Source organism: Rhamphochromis sp. 'chilingali', assembly GCF_963969265.1.
Source record: "Rhamphochromis sp. 'chilingali' genome assembly, chromosome: 21".
Lineage (NCBI taxonomy): Eukaryota > Metazoa > Chordata > Actinopteri > Cichliformes > Cichlidae > Rhamphochromis > Rhamphochromis sp. 'chilingali'.
The window spans coordinates 2,206,633-2,230,059 of NC_137949.1; the positions used below are offsets into that span (position 1 = coordinate 2,206,633).

General features: G+C 41.5%; 2 protein-coding genes across 3 annotated transcripts; one reads left to right on the forward strand and one right to left on the reverse strand.

Moving 5' to 3' along the window:
• Nucleotides 1–773: 773 nt before the first annotated feature.
• jkamp (jnk1/mapk8 associated membrane protein) lies at nt 774–9,714 on the forward strand (the record flags this gene model as incomplete). Of its 2 annotated transcripts, XM_080871707.1 has the most annotated exons (7): nt 774–887; nt 3,072–3,151; nt 4,218–4,372; nt 6,703–6,909; nt 7,801–7,982; nt 8,117–8,193; nt 8,688–9,714. In XM_080871707.1, the coding sequence occupies 7 exons, from the start codon at nt 884–886 to the stop codon at nt 8,904–8,906; spliced, it is 924 nt and encodes a 307-aa protein (XP_080727833.1). In that variant the 3' UTR covers nt 8,907–9,714. The 2 variants fall into 2 exon arrangements, with proteins under 2 accessions (XP_080727833.1, XP_080727832.1); XM_080871706.1 differs by lacking the exon at nt 774–887 and having other exon boundaries at nt 3,062–3,151.
• Nucleotides 9,715–13,181: 3,467 nt separating this feature from the next.
• fam241a (family with sequence similarity 241 member A) lies at nt 13,182–19,950 on the reverse strand. Its single transcript, XM_080870023.1, has 2 exons — nt 19,705–19,950; nt 13,182–15,542 (listed from the first exon to the last, which is right to left on the reverse strand). Exons 1-2 carry the CDS (start codon nt 19,852–19,854, stop codon nt 15,252–15,254), a joined length of 441 nt encoding a protein of 146 aa, XP_080726149.1. The 5' UTR covers nt 19,855–19,950; the 3' UTR covers nt 13,182–15,251.
• Nucleotides 19,951–23,427: the final 3,477 nt, after the last annotated feature.

The following is a 23,427-nucleotide window of genomic DNA, read 5'->3' on the forward strand; positions in this document are numbered from 1 at the left end:
CCATGTGTTGTGCGTTTATAGATGTTCTTCTCTCTTTTGTAACTAGTGGTTGATTGAGTTAGTGTTGCCTTCCTGTCAGCCTCTGACCTCGGACATCAACAAGGTATTTTCACTCAGAGAACTGCCAGTCTCTGCATCTCTCTTTTTTAAGCCAGTGTCTGTAAACCCTAAAGATGGTTGTGTGGGAAAATTCTGGTAGATTACAGTTTTTCTCAATCACTATGGCACAGTTCTCACAGAAAAGTGATGCTTATCACTGTAATGAATGTCCTCAAAACAGTTATGCCTTTTTTCACAACACAAACTGACCTGTGCAAAAGACCCCATTTACTTTGACAATGTGTTACTGGCGTTGCTCCCTCATACATAGATTGAAGTCATTTGATAGTAAAAACGAATTAAATGATTGACAGTATTCAGGAACGCAAGAGATCTAAAATTCTGACTGACAAAAGTACAAACTGTTTTGATGAGTTATGAGATCCAAGTGATAAGTGCATAAACGCAGTAACAAATATATTTAGTAATGAAGTCAGTTAGCTTAGCTTATGAGACATCTGCTTATATCTTACTGAATTAACCATGGCAATTAATATTGAGGCTCCTCCACCTGCTCCACTTAAAAAATAAGAAACAGAAAAAGCACAGATGTTTTTGAGTATTCCGGTGCAGCTCAGAAGGTGACAATAACACAAATGTCACAAAACCCCACAGATGTCAAGAAGGAGTGAAAAGCGACAGACGGCAGAGGGCAGCACTACGCGGAGACCAGTCGGCTAAACAAGAGAAGTGTTCTGGTCCACTTCCGGTTACAGCAGTCCCAAACAAACACGATTAAGCTGTGGTTTTAAAAGGCAGATTTACAAGTCATATCGTTCTCAAAATGGGTAAGTTGAGGTCGCCTTTTGCCCTCACGTTTCCTCACATGATACCTAAGGTGTTGAGAGACTTTGCGGCGTTTCTCATAATATGTATTTTTATAAAATGTGGAAGTTAGCCTTAGCTGTGAGCTTGGAAGTTTAGCTAACAACCGCCCGGCCTTTGAAGCTTATCTAAGTGACAGAAATATTGCATGCCGGTTACATACACTGCAGTAGCGTGTGTACAGTTTTCCTAAGAACTGGAGTGGATATGTGTTAATCTCAAGCTCACGCAACGTGTACGTGTGAGTGGGGGGTCTTGTTGTTGTGTCCCGTCTCTGCTGCTGTGTTGCATGGGAGGCTTACCTCAGAAATAAGACGCGCAGTTATCCCACTGAAACCGAGAGGAGAGAGATGCCTGACAGTAATGTCTGTGTTTATAATTACATTCATTTTGACAACCTCTCCAACACCACTGGCTGGAGAGCGCATCCGTTGTGTTTTATAGTAGACAATCAGTCATTAAGCTCTATACACGCTTTCTATGTACAAGTTTGAACCAAAGATTTTAGAGTCATCACTCCAATAGACATGTCGCTCCTTGTTTTTAAAGTTCAGTTCTTGTGTAATTTGGTCTACCTTTTCTTCCTGTTTCCTTTCCTTAAACATTGCTTCATGACAGCAAACCCTCTGCTGTGACCATTTCTGATCCGGCTTCAGCAAACGAGAGAGGGATCGATTGAAGGGTCAGATGCTCTCTCAGGTTCTGCGTCCTGCAGAATTTTTTTTCCATTTCTTAAGAAAAAGACTTTGTTTGTAGGCCTGCTATTTTTTTAACCCTCTACTCTTTACCCCTCAGCTGTAAAAAGCTGACGGGGTATCTTTATCCCCCTGCTGGGCCAGGGTCGACACCCAAGTTTGCGGATGTGATAACTGAAGAAATGTTCAAATTCATACCATAGGTCTAACATTGAAAATCTCACATGAGTTGAAATCTTAGTGATCTCAAGGTCAGATGTCAAACTTTATTAAAAAATCTTGTGAGTATGATAACTCAAGAAAGACGGCATCTTGGATTTTTGAAATTGATACCACAGGTGCATCTGCTCAGTAGATGATCCGAGATGTCGCTGAGGATGGAGCCTCAGCGCTTTGTGTTCTCATGCTTTGCATGTTCCTGTGTTTTTTGCTCCGTCTTTTGCTGTTATCCTCCCATCATTTTACCAGAGAGGAACTCTTAAACGGTCCTCTCTACGTATATTTTCCCTGGTTTTCATCGACGCAGACAACCTAACCATGATTCTGATTGGGGGTGCAGTGGTGCTCTGTGGGATTTACCTTTGACTTTGGAGTGGGCTGTATGATGACCTGAAGTCACATACACACAACACAGTAAGAACCACTTGGATCTGAACCTGCTCAAGACTGTGGAGATGACAGTGGACCTTTAGAGACCCCCCCTCTACTCTCGCCATCTTCAACAGTACTGTGCACCCACTGTGGATTGCCTTAGATTCCTAGGATCCATCTTTTCATGGGAAGTACAATATTCTTCACATACACTGTGTCTGGAAGAAGGCCCAACAGGTTGAACTTCCTGCGGCAACTCAGGAAGTTCGACCTGTCACAGGAGCTGCCCGTCATCTTCTGCGCTGCCATCATCATCCAGTCTGTCACCCAGGACCAACAATCTTACTCAATCTTTTGTTTTTGAGATATAATCATTATTCTTTCAAAAATCATAACAATAACAAAATATTTTCAATAACACAAGAATTACAAAATAAAACGACTTTTCATTTGCATATGGAGAGTAAATGAACACAAAGATCAGGCTGTGTGGGATAAAGCTGCTGAATCTCAGGTTAATTTTTAAAGAGACTTACCATTGTGTGTATTGTGTTGGTGTATACACTCACTGGTTACATCTCATGTTGCTGACAACATGAGGAACAGAGAAATTACACTTTATTAATCCTGTTTGTGGCGGTGGGCCACAAATTATACATTTTAAGGTAGGCAGAAAGGGCCATGATTGGTCCCCGGGCCAGACTTTTTGGACATGCCTGTTTTAAATGAACTTTATACCACCACCAAGCTAAAAGAAAGTTTACAGCTCAATTTTTAAGTTTCAAGCATCCTGATTGTTTGAAAATACTGTACTATAGTATTGATGCTTGCACACTTCACAATGGTTTTGTATGCTTGCAGCTGTGGCCGTGAGTTCAACATGTCCAGGGCTGTACTGTGGCAGGATGATGGTCAACGGCTCAGTGGAGGGAGAATGTGGTGTGAGTACTAAACATTAGTTGTTGCTGATGTGCTGTTGGATAGACAGTACGTGGATGTATGTCTAACTTTGCGCCTTGCATCATAAAAGAGAGCGCGGCTCATAATAATTCAGGTTTCCATATTGAGATCCAGTCATTGTGGTGTAGCAGACTGTTCTGAGGAAATTCGGAAGTGCTCGTCCTGCTTGTTCGAGTTGTGAGCCAGTAGAGCCTATCACAGCCTGGACTATCACTAATTGTAGGAACAGTGCAGAGACATGAATGGACATGTGGCAGGAAGCTGGAGAAGCCAAACTCTCACAGGCACAGAGAGAACATGCCGTCTCCACTTAGAAAGGTCATAACTAGCCAGCACTTAAGAAATGCTCATTACTCTACCAGTGTTCTTATTTTCAGTTACAATAACCAGTGTAAAATAGATAATGAATCATTTTTTCCTCCCACACGCTGCAAATGCATCATTAATCCCCCCTCCCAACTGGAAAATTTTCCACCTGGCGCACTGTGCTGAGCATGCGTCTTTATATTCTACCAGTTAGGGAAAAATATGGTGACAGACGAGCGAGTGAACGAGACTCGCTGTTGACTCGTTTTCACAAGGATGATGCAGAACGAAATGCAGAAATTTGCAAAACATGCTGTAAAACTATTGCAGCAAAAGGCAGCAGTACCACGAAATTATTCCACCAGCTGAAAGTCATCCGCTGCAAAATGAAGAGTGCATGTCAACGTCTCCCCACACACCAAAGAAAGCGTTAAATAAACCAGCTGTGACACCTGCGACTGCTCCTGGTCAGTCGTTTTTATAGTCACTGTCTGGACTTTTGTTCCTGTAATCTGAGGTCATCACGTTTTTAATTTTACTACGTTTATATGTTGTAAGCACAAAGCAGTAACTGTAATTGTTAAGTTGTAACGTTCAGTTGTTGTGTTCTGTATTCAAAGTATTAAAAAAGCATTGAATGGTGGATTTGAATGAATGTAGCAGCGCAATTAAATGAAAGACAGCTTTAAGAGTGGATCTGGATGAGATTCAGATTGTACTCACAATAATGTGTTTTGGCAGGTTTGTCCTCGAGGAGAGCGGGCCAACATGCAGAAAGTGTGTGAGCGCTGCATCGAGTCTCCTGAGATCTACGACTGGCTCTATCTGGGGTTTATGGCCATGTTGCCTCTTGTGTTGCACTGGTTCTTTATTGAATGGTACTCTGGAAAGAAGAGGTGAGACTGAGTTCCAAAGCTGCTGCTGTACAGAGGAAGTTACTTCTGTGTGAAGTGACCAAAGTGATCATGTCCATAAGTCATATTGCATAACTTCAAACTTAATGAAGAGTTTATATAATGAGCACTCAGTGGCACTTCTGGTCTAATGTGTAATTAATATTGTAAACACATCTCTAAAGGCCAAACATAAAATATTATTATATAAAATAGCAAATGTAAAGAATATGTAAACTGTAGCAGTAATGTACTTTTTCTATTAAGTGAAATAAAATAGTCCCAAATTTGAATTATAACATTCAGACTTCTGCTGTTCTAACCTTTGCTTCTATGAAAACATGTAACTGAAAAAAGGCAAATAAGCAGTTTAAGCCTGCACACAGGCCTAACATTAGATTATGTTTAATACCAGACGCACCTGAAAGGTTAATCTGTGGCAGCAGTACGGCTTATGACAAAAACACTCCGTCTTATAACTGTAGCATTATAAGAAAGTCATAATGAAACAATAAATAGAAAACACTTCAAATAAAAATGAACACGGGGCTGACGTGACCCCGCCCCCGCCCGGTCAGCATTTACTCAGCTTTAATATCGCTCTGGCTAGCTTAGCGTTGTCTGTGATGTTCTGTTAGCAGTACAATGCAGTTGTTTCTGTTCTGGATGCAGTTTGAACTTTACTAACATGCTGTCGTCCTTTTGTGCAATAACAACAAAAATAACGTCCACATCTACGCTGCAGACTGTTCCACTATTTCCCTCCTCCAGCTGACTGTAGTGTAAGTGGAAACGACAAGCAGAATCCACAGACGAGCAGACTGATAATTACAAGGTTCTTGATTGCCATCCCTTAAATTTCAGCCCCCTATCTTTCTACAAGCCTTCAGTAGTGGAGACCTTACTATTATGTTTTCAAACAAATTCAAGTTCTCAGGATTTCATGTTGAACTACACTTTTTTCTATTCCTGTCACAGTATAATGTTGAATGGTATAGCTTGGCTATATCTAGGGAACTACGACTAACTTTAATATTAGACAAAGATAAATCAAGTAAATATAAAATGCATTTTTCAGGGTACTATGTAGGAAAAGTAATTGCCCCCTGCACCAGAGACTTTGGACAAAGCAAAAGCATGCTGTGCACTGACAAGAAGAGATCTGAAGTCACATTACATCTGTTGTAAAACTAACATAGCATTTCATAAAAACAACACATGGCAGCAGTAAAACATGGTGGTGTCAGTTTGTTCTGGGGCTGTTTGCTGCTTCAGGACCTGGTTGACTTCCTGTAACTGATGGAGTCAATTCTGCGCTCTACCAGAAAATCATGGAGGAGAAGCTCAAACACACTTGAACAATGATCAGTAACAAACCCCCACGTCCACCTGTTAATGGCTTAAAAATAAAAAAATGAAGGTTTTGGACTGGTGTAGTCAGTGTCAGGGCTTAAAATAAACAGCTTTGACCTTAAACAGGTCATTCACGCTGAAAAACCCTGCAGTGTAGCTGAATTAAAACAGTTTTGTAAAGAAAAATGAGCTTCTAGTTACGTGACAGACTCATTGCCAGTTATTGTAAATGCTTGATTGCAGTTCTTGCTTCTAAGGGTCTAGTTAGTAGGTTTAGGAGGCAATTACTCTTACATAAGACCATATACAGTAGGTTTGGAGAAGGTTTTGCCCTCAGCACATTTTGTACTTACTTGGGTTGTTTTTGTCTAATATTACTATTTGTTTTGTTCTTCAACACGTGTGCAACCCCCCCTGTTTCAGTCACTGTGGCATTTTGAGTCTAATTAGTGTTTGATAGCTGAATAATAAGGAATTCAAATTGTGCTGCTGTTAAGTTGCGGTATGAACTAATTTTTCAGCATCACTCATAAATGTCTAATTTTGAAGGTCTTGTTCAGAACATTGATTTGTCTGAATTTGGAAGTAGAAAATAACTAGTTACCCAGGGCTTTATGTCTTTAAGGTTTTCCTGTAGTGTGACAATTTTTGGCTTCATTTCAGTGCCTCAAGGCACTTTATCTTGTAAGGTCGACCCTACAATAATACATACAGAGAAAACCCAACAATCATATGACCCCTTATGAGCAAGTCGTTTGGCGACAGTGGGAAGGAAAAACTCCATTTTAACAGGAAGAAACCTCCAGCAGAACCAGGCTCAGGGAGGGGCGGGGCCATCTGCTGTGATTGGTTGGGGTGCTATATGAAACATGTCTAACTTAGGGAGTATTTGTTCCAAGCACAGAATCCCTTTAGTGCTCTTGTCTGTGAGGACAGTGTGTTTTCTTTCTGTCATTTGATCTCATGCTCTTCCTTTGTAGTTCCAGTGCTTTACTCCAACATGTGACCGCCATGTTGGAGTGCAGTATGTCAGCTGTGGTCACTCTGCTGGTCACAGAGCCTGTGGGAATGCTCACTATCCGTTCTTGTCGAGTGCAAATGCTTTCAGACTGGTACACGATGCTGTACAACCCAAGTCCAGACTATGTCAACACATTACACTGCACTCAGGAAGCTGTGTACCCACTGTGAGTATTACCAGTAATCATTTTGCCAAATTCTACAATTAACCATAAAACAATAATTCCCAGCACTCCACAGAAGAGGACAAAGGTGTGTTTGCAGCAGGGCATCAAGGCCATACTGTGGGACACTGAGCTCTGTGTCTTAGGGCAAAATTTAAAAAAAGAAAATACAATTATACGTTAAATAAGAAAAAGCTTAGTTATGGACAGCAGAACACGGTTCAGGTCAAGCAGGTGGTTCCTCCCAGTCAGTGCCTTCAGCCTCACTGTTGATGCCTACATGAGTGACAGCAGAGACACGGAGCGCTCTCAAACACCAGCAACTTTAAGAAGGCTGGGTACTCTGAACTGTCGCTCGTCAGGAACTGTTCCCTGACCCTGAGGCACAGGGAACAAACCCTGTTATCAACTGGGGAAAAAACCTCAACGTACAGGCAGCAAGCTGAGGAGAGACCAGCATACCCAGTCTTTATTCAAAAGATTGAGGTTACTTATTGGATCTTAGTGTTTCAGTCAGATGAGTTCTTAGATGACTTTCCTCCTGTTACACTGCAGATCATGACAGGTGGACACATTGATGCTGGGTGGTGGAGGCTGGCAGCAGCGTGCTGACAGGAGAAACACTGGGAGGTTCATTCGATATGAAGCAGCAGGAGAGTAGCCTCACACTGACGAATGATCGAGGCTACTTTGTTTATTAGACAAGCTGAACAGACACCTGCTGAATGAGTAAACCGATCAACATGCTTCTGATTCTTTATTCTCTTTTTTAACTCTTGTGCAGTTTCCTTCTGAACTGGTGCATAGGCTGGTGGGAGGTCACCTCAGGCTTGTCATTCATTCTGTATCTGTTGCATCAGCGTAACACGAACTCCTCAATGTCCTTTTTCTCAGCTACACGATCGTGCTGATCTACTATGCATTTTGCTTGATACTAATGATGATGCTGCGTCCTCTGTTGGTGAAGAAGATGGCGTGTGGTTTGGGCAAATCCGACCGTTTTAAGAGCATCTATGCTGCTCTGTACTTCTTCCCGATCCTCACTGTGCTGCAGGCTATAGGAGGAGGACTGCTCTGTGAGTACCTGTGGGACTCTGCTTCTTAGTTCACACTGTGGTATCATTTTTGTTTTACAGCTTTCATAAGACTATGACTAATGCCCTTTTTGTTTAAATAACTCTGAGTAAAGACGACTGTGTTATTGTTTCAGACTATGCATTCCCCTACATCATCCTGGTCCTGTCTCTTGTCACGTTGGCTGTTTACATGTCTGCCTCTGAGATACAGGTAACTACAGTCACTGCGGTGTGGGCATTTCTTATTTCCCAGTTTAACTTTACAATTGTGATCAAGAAGTTCTTCGATTTGATATGAGGTTGGATACTAATTATACTTCTTTACAGTGTTTATTCATCGACTTGTATAAAGTTACAACAGCAAAATGACTCCTCCAAACTAATTGTGTGGGCACTAACCATTTAGGAATTAGGAACTACTCTAGACTGTAGATGGTTGTTGTTGTTGTTGTGTTTTTTTTAAACCCCTTACCTGTAAAAGGCTGATGGGGTATTGTTGCCCCCTCAGCGGGCAGGCAGTGTAGACAGACCCCACACGAACATGATAACTTGTGAACACACACACACGTATGCATGTATGTTCAGGACTCTGTCTGGTTTGCTGTCATTACTGCACATGTTTGTTTGCGTTTGGAAGCTGACATATGTGTATGGGTTATTTCTCTTCTCTGTCCACTTACCATAACCCATCTCCTTTGAACACAGTCTTTTAAGAATCTGGTTGCCAAGAAGAAGCGTCTCATCGTCCTGTTCAGCCACTGGCTGCTGCATGCTTACGGCATCATCTCGATCTCCCGACTGGACAAGCTGGAACAGGACCTGCCGCTGTTGGCCCTCGTGCCAGGACCCGCTCTGTTTTACATCGTCACAGCCAAATTCACTGAGCCCAGCCGCATCCTCTTGGAGGCTGGCAATGGACACTGAGCTGGATTTATCAGGAGTTCAATAAATAACTCTTGAAAAAAAGTCACAGCAGCTTGCCCCTGTCCAGTGTGATGTCTTGAAATTGTCTGTTTATTTTTAGTTCAAAATCTCAGTCAGTGAGGAGTCGGACTCAAAATGCCAAACGTAGTTTGTTAATTTCTTTAACTCATGAAATATAAGCTCAGTAATTCATTCACGCTCAGCTTCAGTTCTCATGTGAAGTGTCTACAGGTCTGACATGACAATGATGTGGTCCCAGAAGTCTGGCGTGTACAGTAAAGTGTATGCACTACTGCTTTGTCAAGTGTGGTAGAAGATGTGATCGTTCCACTGGAGCTGAGCAGCTGTTTCTAAAGCGTTAACAGGTCGCTGCTTTTAATGTTTATTTTAAATTTTGATTGGTGGTGAATTTCTCCAGAGGAAAATCGCTCCGACAGATATACTTGAAAAGGTTTGTATGTTGACTCCTGTTGAATATTTCAGCCTTCACAGGTTTGTGGAGGTGAAAGTGCACTGTATATACTGTACATTGCTTGTAAATGTTAGTGTATTCAGTATGTTTATCTGCATATACATAATTTAAAACTAAAACTTTGAATGTTATCTTTGTGTTCTGACTATTGATCTTTGTTACCATGAGATTCAACTTTTATTGGTCTCAAACATTTACCTGATATCAAAGTGTACACCTGTGTTACTGCAGGTCGATCTGTGTGACGATGCACTTTCATTTTGCTCACAGTCATCTGTATACGCTGCAACATATGTTGATGTTTCTTTGTAAATGAATAAAGGTGTCAGAAAATGATTTTGCGCAGATCTTTGGTATCATTTTGACTGACACGTGCTGTAACCCGGCAGTGCAGGTGGGAAGCTTGTTCTTCTCTCAGGTTGTCAGATGACAAACAGGAAGGTTGCTGCATCTGGAAATGTGGAAAAATCCTCAAAAAGACTGTTTCCTGTTGTGATTCTTCATTTGTATACTGAGCTTTTGCACATACCCACACCAACTGTTTAGAAGAATGCAGCTACAGCAGACCTGAGTGCGTTTGTTTTCTCATCTTACAGTTAATGCAAGTAAGGATTCATCCACAGTAACCACATTTTGGATGGTAGGTAAATACGCTAACAGATCTGACTAATACGTGAAGATTTTACGCTCCTGTAAATCGTATCACATCAACCATAACTTTGTGGGCATGTGTGTGAAGAGAAACTACAGCAAAGCAACAAAAGCTGAGACAAAAAGAACATTTCGTATCATCAAAAAGGCAAAACTGGTATTGGAAATGAAATGCACACAAATTTGGGAATATTACACTCAAATCACTGACACACATACCCACACAGCAAAGTCAAAAAGGTACAAGGGCTACGTCCCCCGAGGACGTGAAAGCCGGTGTTGTGCCAAAAGGAATCTGTGCTGCTTCTGTGTTTATATCTATTGTCTTTACTTATCTTCAGAATACCACGGGGTGACTCTGATGTGATGGGATAAGATAAACCTTTATTAGTCCCACACCTGGGAAATTTGTTTGGTCATGGCAGGAAGTGGACAGTTAAAGTTAAAAGCAGCAACAATTAAGAAAAGAACAATAGAATAGAAGATAAAGTAGAATAACATACTATACAAAAGAGAATAAAATACTGTGTTGCAACAGAAGAAGTGCACATCAGGGAGACTAGGCGAAGGCTGATCCATGGTGTATTAGATGTTTGACAGCCAAACCAATGACACAGTGTTCACATTTCCCCCCCAAAAAAATCTGCGAAACAGCGAGGCCGCGAGAAGTGAACCTAGCGAGGGAACCACTGTATTCAGAGTGTTGCAGTTATGAAAAATAAGCAGTACATTTGACAGAAATACCACCTACATTTACATTTACTTCAATTTGCCATACAGTGGGGCAAAAAAGTATTTAGTCAGCCACCGATTGTGCAAGTTCCCCCACCTAAAATGATGACAGAGGTCAGTAATTTGCACCAGAGGTACACTTCAACTGTGAGAGACAGAATGTGAAAAAAAAAATCCATGAATCCACATGGTAGGATTTGTAAAGAATTTATTGGTAAATCAGGGTGGAAAATAAGTATTTGGTCAATAAGAAAAATACAACTCAATACTTTGTAACATAACCTTTGTTGGCAATAACAGAGCTCAAACGTTTACTATAGGTCTTTACCAGGTTTGCACACACAGTAGCTGGTATTTTGGCCCATTCCTCCATGCAGATCTTCTCGAGAGCAGTGATGTTTTGGGGCTGTCGCCGAGCAACACGGACTTTCAACTCCCGCCACAGATTTTCTATGGGGTTGAGGTCTGGAGACTGGCTAGGCCACTCCAGGACTTTCAAATGCTTCTTACGGAGCCACTCCTTTGTTGCCCGGGCGGTGTGTTTTGGATCATTGTCATGTTGGAAGACCCAGCCTCGTTTCATCTTCAAAGTTCTCACTGATGGAAGGAGGTTTTGGCTCAAAATCTCACGATACATGGCCCCATTCATTCTGTCCTTAACACGGATCAGTCGTCCTGTCCCCTTGGCAGAAAAACAGCCCCATAGCATGATGTTTCCACTCCCATGCTTCACAGTAGGTATGGTGTTCTTGGGATGCAACTCAGTATTCTTTGTCCTCCAAACACGACGAGTTGAGTTTATACCAAAAAGTTCTACTTTGGTTTCATCTGACCACATGACATTCTCCCAATCCTCTGCTGTATCATCCATGTGCTCTCTGGCAAACTTCAGACGGGCCTGGACATGCACTGGCTTCAGCAGCGGAACACGTCTGGCACTGCGGGATTTGATTCCCTGCCGTTGTAGTGTGTTACTGATGGTGACCTTTGTTACTTTGGTCCCAGCTCTCTGCAGGTCATTCACCAGGTCCCCCCGTGTGGTTCTGGGATCTTTGCTCACCGTTCTCATGATCATTTTGACCCCACGGGATGAGATCTTGCGTGGAGCCCCAGATCGAGGGAGATTATCAGTGGTCTTGTATGTCTTCCATTTTCTGATGATTGCTCCCACAGTTGATTTTTTCACACCAAGCTGCTTGCCTATTGTAGATTCACTCTTCCCAGTCTGGTGCAGGGCTACAATACTTTTCCTGGTGTCCTTCGAAAGCTTGGCCATGGCGGAGTTTGGAGTCTGACTGTTTGAGGCTGTGGACAGGTGTCTTTTATACAGATGATGAGTTCAAACAGGTGCCATTCATACAGGTAACGAGTGGGGGACAGAAAAGCTTCTTACAGAAGACGTTACAGGTCTGTGAGAGCCAGAGATTTTCCTTGTTTGAGGTGACCAAATACTTATTTTCCACCCTGATTTACCAATAAATTCTTTACAAATCCTACCATGTGGATTCATGGATTTTTTTTCACATTCTGTCTCTCACAGTTGAAGTGTACCTCTGGTGCAAATTACTGACCTCTGTCATCATTTTAAGTGGGGGAACTTGCACAATCGGTGGCTGACTAAATACTTTTTTGCCCCACTGTAAGTGTATAAATATTTGAGATTTATATTATAGTTTATTTGTATGTCACGCTGACAGCTTAGCATGAGCTGATTACCATCCACTGTGAATACATGTAATCTGTAGTTGTGGGCTCACACACAGAAAAGTGAAGAACAACGTTTCACTTGTAGAATGGATCCGACTGTCTACCCTGATGACTACTACAGACTGTTGCATACAGATTTAAAATATATAAAACATTGCTGTACTAATAATCTGAATGACAGATGCATAGAAATGATCTGTTGGGGCTTATAAGGTAAACGTTTGCAACAACTGCCTGAGCTCAGCTCATTCAAGCGGCAATGATGTACCGCTTTGGAGGAGAGCAGACGTGAGTATTACAGCCAGTTATTACACAAATGAAAAACAATGTGATAATAAGGTATAAACTGTGCCAGTGCAGAAACACCTACTGTTGCAAAACATGACACTGAAGTTCTGCAAGCACCTGCAAAGACAACATGCGGACGTGACATCCAAACCAGATGCAGCTCGATGCTCAAAGTGTGTGGTCTCACAATGTCCTGGCACTTTGATCTCTTCCTAGTCTTACAGACCTACAAACTTACTGTAAGCTTGTGCTGTTTAATGGCAGACAACTTTCCATATTAAGTTGCCAAGTAACAAAAATATGATGGAACTAATGTAACAAATTACTTTCTACATGGTGTGATTACTTATGTTTTTTTAAGTAAAGAGTAATTTGTTACTTTCTGGGAATAACTTTTTTTTTTTAAACACAGTACAACCAGAGAATATTTTTAAAAACATTTTATTAATACACTGGAATATCATTAGATGACATGTTTGCCATATGAAAAATACTTTATTTTGATAATAGCTGATTGCAGCATCTTAAAGGAGGGACAAATGTAGCTTGGCCATTGGAAACCAGTAGCTTACCATCTGTGATTATGCATTCCCCATGATTAGAGTGTAGTTAATGTAGACACCTGCACGTCTGAACACAAATATACTTAAATAACCTGAGACAAGAGCAAAGGCGAGTCCAGGGTTTACTCACATCAGCATTTGCTGTTTTAAGCATTCAGCTCTTTGGAAACCCGAGAGGTCACAGATTAGTTTGCACAGCACACATTAAAGTGTGCGATGTTAGGATTTCAGCTGAACACGCTGTCACACACTTGTGTTTAACAAAATAACAATATCTTCATTATCGCATTTAGTTTAGGAACATACAACATCCTGGCCTGATGTTCACAGCCACTCTACCACACTAGCAAACACAAAGTGGAAGACTGCGGTGAAATACTCGACTGCCCACAGAGACCATGCAGTGGCTCTAATCAGCTGCATGGGGCAGGAATTAGTCCTCAAAGTTCACCAGTGTATCATTCTAGCTTAATTTTTCCACTTTCAAGTCAAAGAAAAAAAACTCCAGAACCACTAAATCATTACGTGCTCAGATAACCTCGCTCTTAAGTAAACTGGTTACATTGTGGTGAACTGTGTGTTCTCTTCTGGTCATCCTGGAGGCGGAAATAAACTTTTCAGTCTCTTCTTTTCTCTCCTTTTCCCAGCAGCATGCATGTCATACTATGTGGGTGTGGGTGTGACAACACTCCATTAATGATATTCACTTTAAATCTATTCAAATAATTTTAACCATCTAATAAAATCCTGCAGAATCATTGCAAAGGAGACTAAAGGTGTTTCTGGCAATGACACGATATTAAGAGATTACGGACTGTGTTCACTATTAGCATGACCGATAAAGTCTTCAGATGAGCTGATGGGAGTTCAAAGTTCGATGGCAATTTAGATAATTTGATATCAAGGCAAATTCTGTTAGAACGGACAATGCACTGTGTGGTCATGCAGGCTGACAGCGATTCTCTGCATAAATCTGACAGGCCAGGTGTAGTGCAGGACTCAACCAGAGGAGGGCGCTGTTATTACAATTCCACCATATAAACCTGAAATCTGAGCGTAACCGCTAAGTTGTTCATGTTACCGTTACTCTTAAACATGCACAACACGGTTTGTTTTCAGCAGGCTGTGTGAGGGTGCAGGTATGCGTCAAAGTCAAAATTCCACATCGTCACATCGTGCAGCTCCGAGTCTCATTATTGTCACATTGGAAATTACATTTCAATTTGCTTCGTAACAACTGTAAAATCAGAAAGAAAGAAAACAGTCGCCATATTTGTGCAGGCTGAGAAAACACACAACAGATTGTGTCGTTGTGGAATGATCTTTGACACACTGGAAGCCCATCAGGTCACTGTAACTTCCATGCATCGGGATTCTCCTCCTCTGTCCTGATGCAGAAACATGTGGATGCAGAATGAGGACTGAGTGAAGCACGATGAGCCAGAGCTCAGCTACTGTGCTCACAGCATGAAGGCCTCTACATCACTCATGCACTCGATAAATCAGCCCTTCTCTGTCCAAATAAAGACACACAATCACAACCACATCCGGCCCAAAATGAGACACTGTTAGCATTACACTCAACACAGTTCACAGTGAACTGCAAACATTAGTGAATCATCTTTGTGGGATTCATTTAATATTTCTCCCAAAAATGTACATGAACATAAACGTGCATGCAATCAAACCAGCCACAAAAATACCCCAAACTGACGCCGCGTCCTCTGTGGTAAATACTGCAAGATGATCAAATCCATTAATCTGGCTCTGTGCTGGTTTTTCTTTAATCAGTCTCCATTGTTTGCATCAACTGTGGAAAGCAAGTGAAGGCTCCAGATGGACAATCACAATTATAAAGCATCGTAAATCACCAAGAGTGTATAAGTACAGGCCTCTCCAGAGTTTCACCAAGCACCACTCAAATCATCAACATTATTTCTGGATGTAGATGATGATAATACACAGAGTTCCCACCAGTCCTAAGGCCTGGATGCCCAGGAACCAGAGCAGCAGCCAGAAGAAGACGATCACGACCGGCTCCACTATTTTGTCCCCAAAGTACATCTGGCTGAAGCCCATTCCCCGCAGACACTTGTTGAGCGAACCAAACAGAGTCCCCATTCGCTCACAGTCGTCCAACAGAGGCTCTCTGGTACTGGGATCATTCGTGCGGGACCAGGTTGCACTGGGATCAGTTCGAGGGCGGTTCTGGCTGACATCAGTCTGTGGAGGCAAAGATATATTTACGAATTCCTAAATTCAGATGGCAGGTAAATTAATGCAACACTTGTATAAAATGTAAGACAGCTTATAGTGCATCCTGTAATATATTGGGCAAGAAAATGTCTGATTGTGAAGATTTTTGTCAACCACTTACTCGACTAAGTGAAAAAAATGAAAAGAAACATTGTGAGAAACGAGTATGCGCACGCTTGACCTCAGAGGTTACTTTTACTCAGAATAATTCAACTTGTGAACAGATGAATAGCAAACGTAAATAAAAATGTTAAACTATACATAGACAGTATGTAGAGAAACTGACAGCCACAATGTGTTTGCACTGTGGAGATCTGCAGAGAGCTACAGTCAGTGACAGCGGAAGCTTTGAGAAGCACATAATTATAACGCTCAGTTACTTCTTTGTATCTGTAATGATGTGCTGTTGTTTTAGCTTAGCCAGAGAAGTGAGCTGACCGGTTTAAAGAGCAGTGTGGCTATCACACTGGATGTGCATCTACTAATGAACTGCTCTTATTCAGCAGTGTGCTCCAACAGTTTCTGCTGCAGCGTAAAAAAAAGACGCTCTGTTATGATTTAAAGAAAGTCAGGCAACTTAGTAGAGCTCCCATTTTTGTGGTCTAAAGTTGTGTCCTACAAAAGCCTCATCTAGTGATGCCAATGACTAGGCAATCAGTGACATGCAGTCCTCTGATGTCACATTTTTGGATCGTCTCAGACTGCTTGCAACCCCAGCTGAGTAGGTACTTAAAATACAAAGTACCTGGTACTAGCACCTAATGGAACATGCTACAAGCTGAGTCTAGAAGCCTATCTACGCAGAAGTTAACTGTGTAGTAGTTCAGTCTCTCTCCACAGCCTCCATTTGTGCTGCACAGTAGAGCAGGGCGATATGGCCAAAAATATTTATCACGATATATATTTGAAAATTTGCGATAACGATATAACCGACGATATAATTGATGCGAGACAAAATACAACTCCACAACATTACTAGCGCAAAAAGACAACCTATCATTTATTTTCACTTAAACAAGAAGCTGGTTTTTATGTACATTAAAGCTTTATAAAAATTTAACAGTGCAAATGCAAATTCCTTGCTGAAAGTTTAACCAAAAGGCATTTCCAGTAGAAATGGGCTGACATATCCTGAGCATAACCATGTATAATATCCACTGAAGTTAAAAAGAGGTGCTTTGCAACATTAAACTGCAGTGTGCAGTACGCATTTTTCGGACCATAAGGTGCACGGGATTATAAGGCACATTAAGCGAAACAAAGCAGTCAGATAAATCAAACTTTATTAAACTCATTCTTCTTGCTTCCTCCACTTCTGTACCATTGATTCATTAATGTTGAATTCTCTGGCAGCTGCTCTATTCCCATGTTGTTGCAGTATATTAATAACTAACCTCGTATTGTGGATGGATTATCTCAGTTGTTCTCCTGACTGAAGTTTGGTCCGTTTACAGCATCCTGCCATGCGATTGCATTTGTCTCTAACCATGAAGAACCTTAACGTTAACTTTTATAAGTGGAAAAGTGTTAGTGTTCGTCCTCCAGCTTCACTGTTTATGTTATGCTAACATAGCTGTGTCGCTAGCGATCACGTAGCACATCATTATATACCAGCTAGCCCAACTTCAGTAACCCTACAAACGTCACTGCTGTTTAGTTTCCTGTCTTCATTTATGTTGGAAGTGATAGCAGAGCTGTACGTTTGATTTTTTTCAGAAATCTCTCAGTCAGAACATGCTATATCATGCTTAGGTAACTAGCGAAACTAGCGAGCTAACTTCTGCTAGCTTCCTGCTAACTTCTAACTCCGTTAAATGTAATACATTTTGTTTTCATGGATGCCTGGAAGTTAAACTTTATAGTTACACCTGGTAAAGCAGCAATGCTGATCGTTTTATTAAAGATGAAAGAATTTAGACAGTTTTTAACTCTCAGTGATGCTGCAGTGTTGTTTGACCTGAAGCATACGGAGTTTAGGACCCAGATTACTCCCAGATTTAAGAGCATCTTAGTCCGACAAATATGACAATAACGACGGCCGCTTGCATGTTCTGCAAAAAAATGTGCTTTGTTGTGTATCTGACGGACAAACACCAAACCAGTTCCACATCACGGAAGTTGCACCATTTTTACAAACCAATTCTGGTTCATCTGTTTCACTCAACAATCGGCCATGTGCGTATGAAAACAAAGGCACTGCGCATGCGCATTTTACTCCCATTCTATCGCGATATTTCATTTTCCTATCGTTGCCTAACATTATACCGGTATTACCGTGAACGGTATAATATGGCCCAGCCCTACTGCACAGTTCTCATACTGTCCGCTTTTGTAACAGTTCAGATTCCATAAAGGCAGCATCTCACCCAAGATAGCAAACCAACCAGTAGGACTAGTAAGACTCGACAAGATTGGACAAGTCAAGCTAAAACTTCATTCCAGCGTGGCATTTCTACAGACAAACCAACACGCTGATCAAACACGATTATGTGTGTTCGTGTTTGTTTGGTTGAGGATAAAGTAAGTGTCCCTTTAGATACAGTTCAAAGCTTAATGCTGAATCCATTCAGCTAGGAAGATACAAATTACTATGACGATTAATGTGGTAGTATTTATAATGAATTAAAAAGAGTCTGTGGGTGGCCCCGGCCTTTGGTACTGCTCCAAATGCTACATAATTCTGTGGGAAACACTGCATTACAGATGTAACCAGTGGTGACGAGATGTGAAAGAATACAGCAAGGCCCGGGTTTAGTCCCTGCCAAACACACTCACATCTACTGAGGCCAAGACTGCGCTCAAAAAGTAAGATCATTTAATGGACCTTTGTCAAGCAAATCAAAGCTTTGCTGGCACGTATCACGTCTACATACGAGCTTACATTTCCACGTCGGCACTTGTGTGAAAAAGCATCACATTTATAGTTCATATAGAAGAAAACTCAACTCAAGCATAACGTAGGGCTGATTCATCGAGTACTTGGAATAACTCGATTATAAAAATTCATTGTTTCACTGCATCACTCTATAGCGCCAACCATAGCACACTGCAATAATGAAAGTATGGATAAAGAGCCCACCAGTTTCCCAACAGGAAGACAGAAAAATCAACAGCAGCAGTGATGATGAGAGTTTAATGTGGAACCGGATCCTCCTACACTCCGGAGAGCAAATGCTTTAGAAAAATATAAGAATAAAGGCTTTTTTTTTCTTTCTACAGCCCAATAAAATGTACATGGGCTCTGAGCCACTGACCTGGGGCTGTTAGGTTGGACACTGGATTATTATTAACATCTACAGCATTACAACATCCGTTTTCAGCAGCACAGGCTTCAGAGTGCTGATAACTCTCTCATTAAACATGCAGACACGCTGCTGTCAGGGCTGTTTGCCTCCGATTATTGGAGATCATCTATTTACTTTTGCATTTGGAAAGTGGATGCTGTAAAATATTAAATGTTTCTTTGACAGATGTTGGATGCAGTGAAATTTTAAAACACTGAAATTTCCAAAAACACAAAACAATGAGCAGATCAGTTTTGAAATGCCTGTTTTTCCACTTTGGAACATTTACCGTTGCTCATTAATAAGGCAGCAGTCGATTAAAAACTCGCTTGCTGAACTAATAACACCACAATAGATGCAGTTTTCTTTATTAAATGAAATAATAAAGAAAACAATTAGAAATAACAGAGGATTTGTGATATTTAAAGTAGGGCCCACTGCCACTGGTGTACTTTGACCGATCAAGTTTACTGTGGGTTCAATGATCAATCGCGTGTTCTGACACAAAGCAATGCGTCTTACAAGAAGACGGGATCGTTAACTTCATATTGTATGATGTTACATGGCTTCTATAATATCCCGACTTAAATTATATCCTGTCCTGTCCGCGGATCCTTTGCTTAATTCTTCGAATAAAATAACATCTGAATGGAATCTGACTCAAGTGTTTACGTTAGGACAACAGATAAAGCTCAAAAACAAAGTTAAACCTGACGGCAGGCTAAGCCGACACGGTGAAACCGCTCCCAGATCTTGACAACTCGGCCCTGTTTGCCACAATGTTAGCATGAAATCTGAAAAAGGCGGCTACGGCTAGCTCAACAAACGCCGCTCGGCCGCTTTACCCGGTGCCGCTGGCTGTGCAGTGGTGCCTGCCTTCCACCCTGGACAGGCGGAGGAATATGCTGTCTTCTCCGGTTTTCCGTTGGTAGCTCTTCTAACTCACGTCGATGAGAAACATGCCGGCCATGAACAGGAGGCGTCACAGCAGACATAGTCCTGCTAGTACAGTGACAGGAACTTTTAGGAGTAAACACATGCTGGGGAAGCGACTCAGAGCGCGTTCTCGATCTCGGGAGCCAGCAGATTTTTTTAAGCGTCTAAACTTCATCGACCCTGTGACAAGGCGCCACCTACAGGGCAGGAAAGTAATGACAGCGTTGTTATCTCCCTTCACTTATGTGGAACACTGAGCCAGACAGTCGTGGAAATGCTCGGAAAAACGGCAAATAGTATGGAAGCTTGTTTCTATGGAAACATGCTTCCTCCACTAAAAAGAACCACATTAAGGAAACAATTATTATCGGTCATTTTGAGAATAAAGCTGAAATACGTCGAAATATGGAGACGCAGTGGTTTCAAGGCTGCTATACCCTGTACAAACAGCCTCGTGTAGATGAGTCAGCGACACAAACTGATCAGCTGTCTTATCATGTCTTGTCCTCCATCCTCTTTACTGCACGATATCCTGTCCACTGGCAACATTTCATTTTGCACAAATCCATGTTTGTGTGTTTTTTCCCTTGTGACCAGATGCAACGCTCTGCACTGACTTTTTTCACCCCCTTATACCCATCACCACACTGTGTTTAAATCGTTTCCTTGAAACTAAAACTGACTCTGAGGTATGATTTCACTAACTCATCTACACAAGACATTTTGTACAGGGTATAGCAGCAGTTTGCCTTGAAACAACTGTAAGCTCCACATTTTTTAAAAATAGTATTTCCACTTTTTTCCTTGAATTTCTGGAATAGAATTTCAGCTTTATTCTCAAAATGATCAGTAATATTTTTTGTCTTAATGTGGCCTTAACCATCTTCATATATTTTTTTCCTGGTAGTGTGCCAAAAATTTGTGTTCCTATTACTAACATTTTGGGTAGATAAGCATACATTAGTTAATTCATACAATTTTACAGTTGGGAGTCATGTTTAAGTGCAGTTTCAGTAAATCTCCAAATGTCTGCTTGGAAATAGGCCCATCAATTTTCTTCTGCTTATCCATTTGATGTTGGGTGGGCTGAAGCTGCTGTCCCAGGGAAACAGATGGCACACGCCCTGTCTATTACAGGGCTAACACACCAATTAACTTAATCACAGTCTTTGGATGTGACGGAAGCCGGAGTGCCCGGAGAGAACCTGTGAAAGCCCCAAACAGAACATTTTTGCTGTGAGGCAACAGTTGCTAACCACCACATCACCACGTTTTTCATGACTTTATTTTTTTTAATTTAAACAAAACCTTTTTATTTTATGTAATGATTTCATAATCAGACTTCCTTAGGTATGTGATCACTCGCGTTCATTTAGTTTATCAGCATGATTAAACTAAATCTGAGTCTAAAGTAGAACCCATTAAATACCGGTGTGGATGTGCATCATTTTGCATCACCTTCAGAGAGGAGCCCTGTGCTTGTATGTGGTGTCTCAGTGTGCTTCTGCTGAGTTATGTGACATGCTGTGTATGTTGCTTTGTGCTACTTTGTAATGTAGCAGTACAGTTTTAAAGTTTTGAGGTGATGTGCATTTATGGGGCAGTAAAACAAGTAAAAATGGTGTTTCCGTTAATTCACTGATACAATAAAGTGCTGTCACGGGTGTCATTTTCCGTGTAATTGGTAATGTTATTTTGATTTAATTAACATGTCTGCACTAGTATTACCTTACTTATAATGATATGGACTCAACCAGTTAACCTAACATTAGACTGTGGGAGGAAACTCCAAAGGCTCCAGCTGATGTTGACCGTCCTGTGCTAACCACAATACTTCAGTGCCCCTTCACTCCTCTTCCTCTCAACCACCTCCACCCCCAGCATGGTGTGTGTGAAAACATTAGCAGGACTGTTTAATGCTTATGCTGCGATGTACAAAACTATTAGGAGGCGGTGCACAGGCGGACCCCCCACAAGGTTCAAAAAGCCTTAGGCTGGCCCCGATGTTTTAATGTGTTATTCTGATTGAAGTGTGGGATTACATGCCACTCGTAAGCAGCGTAATCCCAGCTAATCTGGGATTCCTTTTCACTCTGCACCTTGGAAACAACATCAGAGAGATAGGGCTACTAACATGGATATACAAAAGGCTGTGTTTTTGTAAGGTTAATTTGACAAAGGATGCATCTGCTGGTACTTTTTCACATTTTGCAGTCGCTTCTGTTAGCGGCCCATTCCTGTCCATCCTTATGTTCCTGCCATGATGGGAAAAGTGGAATAGCAGAACTCAGGTTAAGTGAGGCTCAGATTTCATTTCTGTGTTTCTATGTGTATGTAATCTGTTTCTCAATGATCACTGCTCATTTTGTTAGTATGTGGCATCACATTGCAGTACTCTTGTGACAACCGAGTATCAGTAGTGCCAATAGTATAAGTGCTGAACAGCAGTGCTGTTTTATAACATTAGATACTGCCAGTGTTGGGAAGGTTACTTTTAAAATGTATTCCACCACAGATTACAGATTACATGCCCCAAAATGTATTTTGTAACGTATTCCGTAACGGGTACAGCAGTCCATTCTCCCTGCAGCACGGACTACACTGCTCATCAGGCTACATGCTTTAGGGCGATGCCTGTAACACTCTGCCTATTGCCTTCATATTAAATCATTTTGTGAATAATTTTTTAAAATATTTCTTTACGTCATTATGAAGGCTGCAAGTAGAGGAGACATGGGCTGCGAGATTGAAACACAGACATGAGAGCCTCTTAATGCGTGTTTTGTTTGGGTTTCACCGGCATGGAAACCAAAAATATGGAGTTCATAGCCTTATGAAACAGGAAAAGACCGCCGTGTAATCCATTCATTTCAACAAAGTAACTGCATTTTAAATACCACCTTTTTAAACGGTAACTGTAACAGAATACAGTTACTCATATCTTGTATTTTAAATATGTAACGGCGGTACATGTATTCCATTACTCTCCAACACTGCTCATGCCTGATGTGAAAACAAAAACGCAGCACAAACAGAAAGAGAATCGTGACATCTAGAAAAGACTGAGAAGTTCACACCAGGGGACAAGGTGTTCATCAGAAACTACTCCTATGGTCCGAAGTGGATTCCAGCAGTCACTGTGAGATCATTGACTGGCCTTGATGATCTCTCCCTCGATGGTCTTACATCGTTGCAATCGAATCGGGTCAAACTGTGAAGCAACGTGTGGATCAGGCGAGAGCAAGAGTTGCAGACACTGTTCCTAGTGCACCGGACAGGGAGGTGGAGCCATTACATGACATGGAAGCCATTCCTGAGTGCTGCTTGCCATCAGGGGTGGGCACCACGCCACAACCATCATCGGAGCCCCAGGAGCTACCATATGCTCCGGAGACTCCGGCTCTTGTAGACTCCTCAGTGGCACCAGTGTTGCAACGTTCCCAGAGAGAGAGACGTCCACCAGAGACTCTAATGGACTTTGTTAGATAGAATGAGATCTTCCAGGAATAGAGCAAACAATGCAGTCTGATCTCACAGGAAGGACGTATCTTCCTAGTTAGCATTAAAAAAAGAAACATATGTACAGTTGTATGGTTACCATAGTTATGTGTTAATTCCTTGTTAAGCATTTT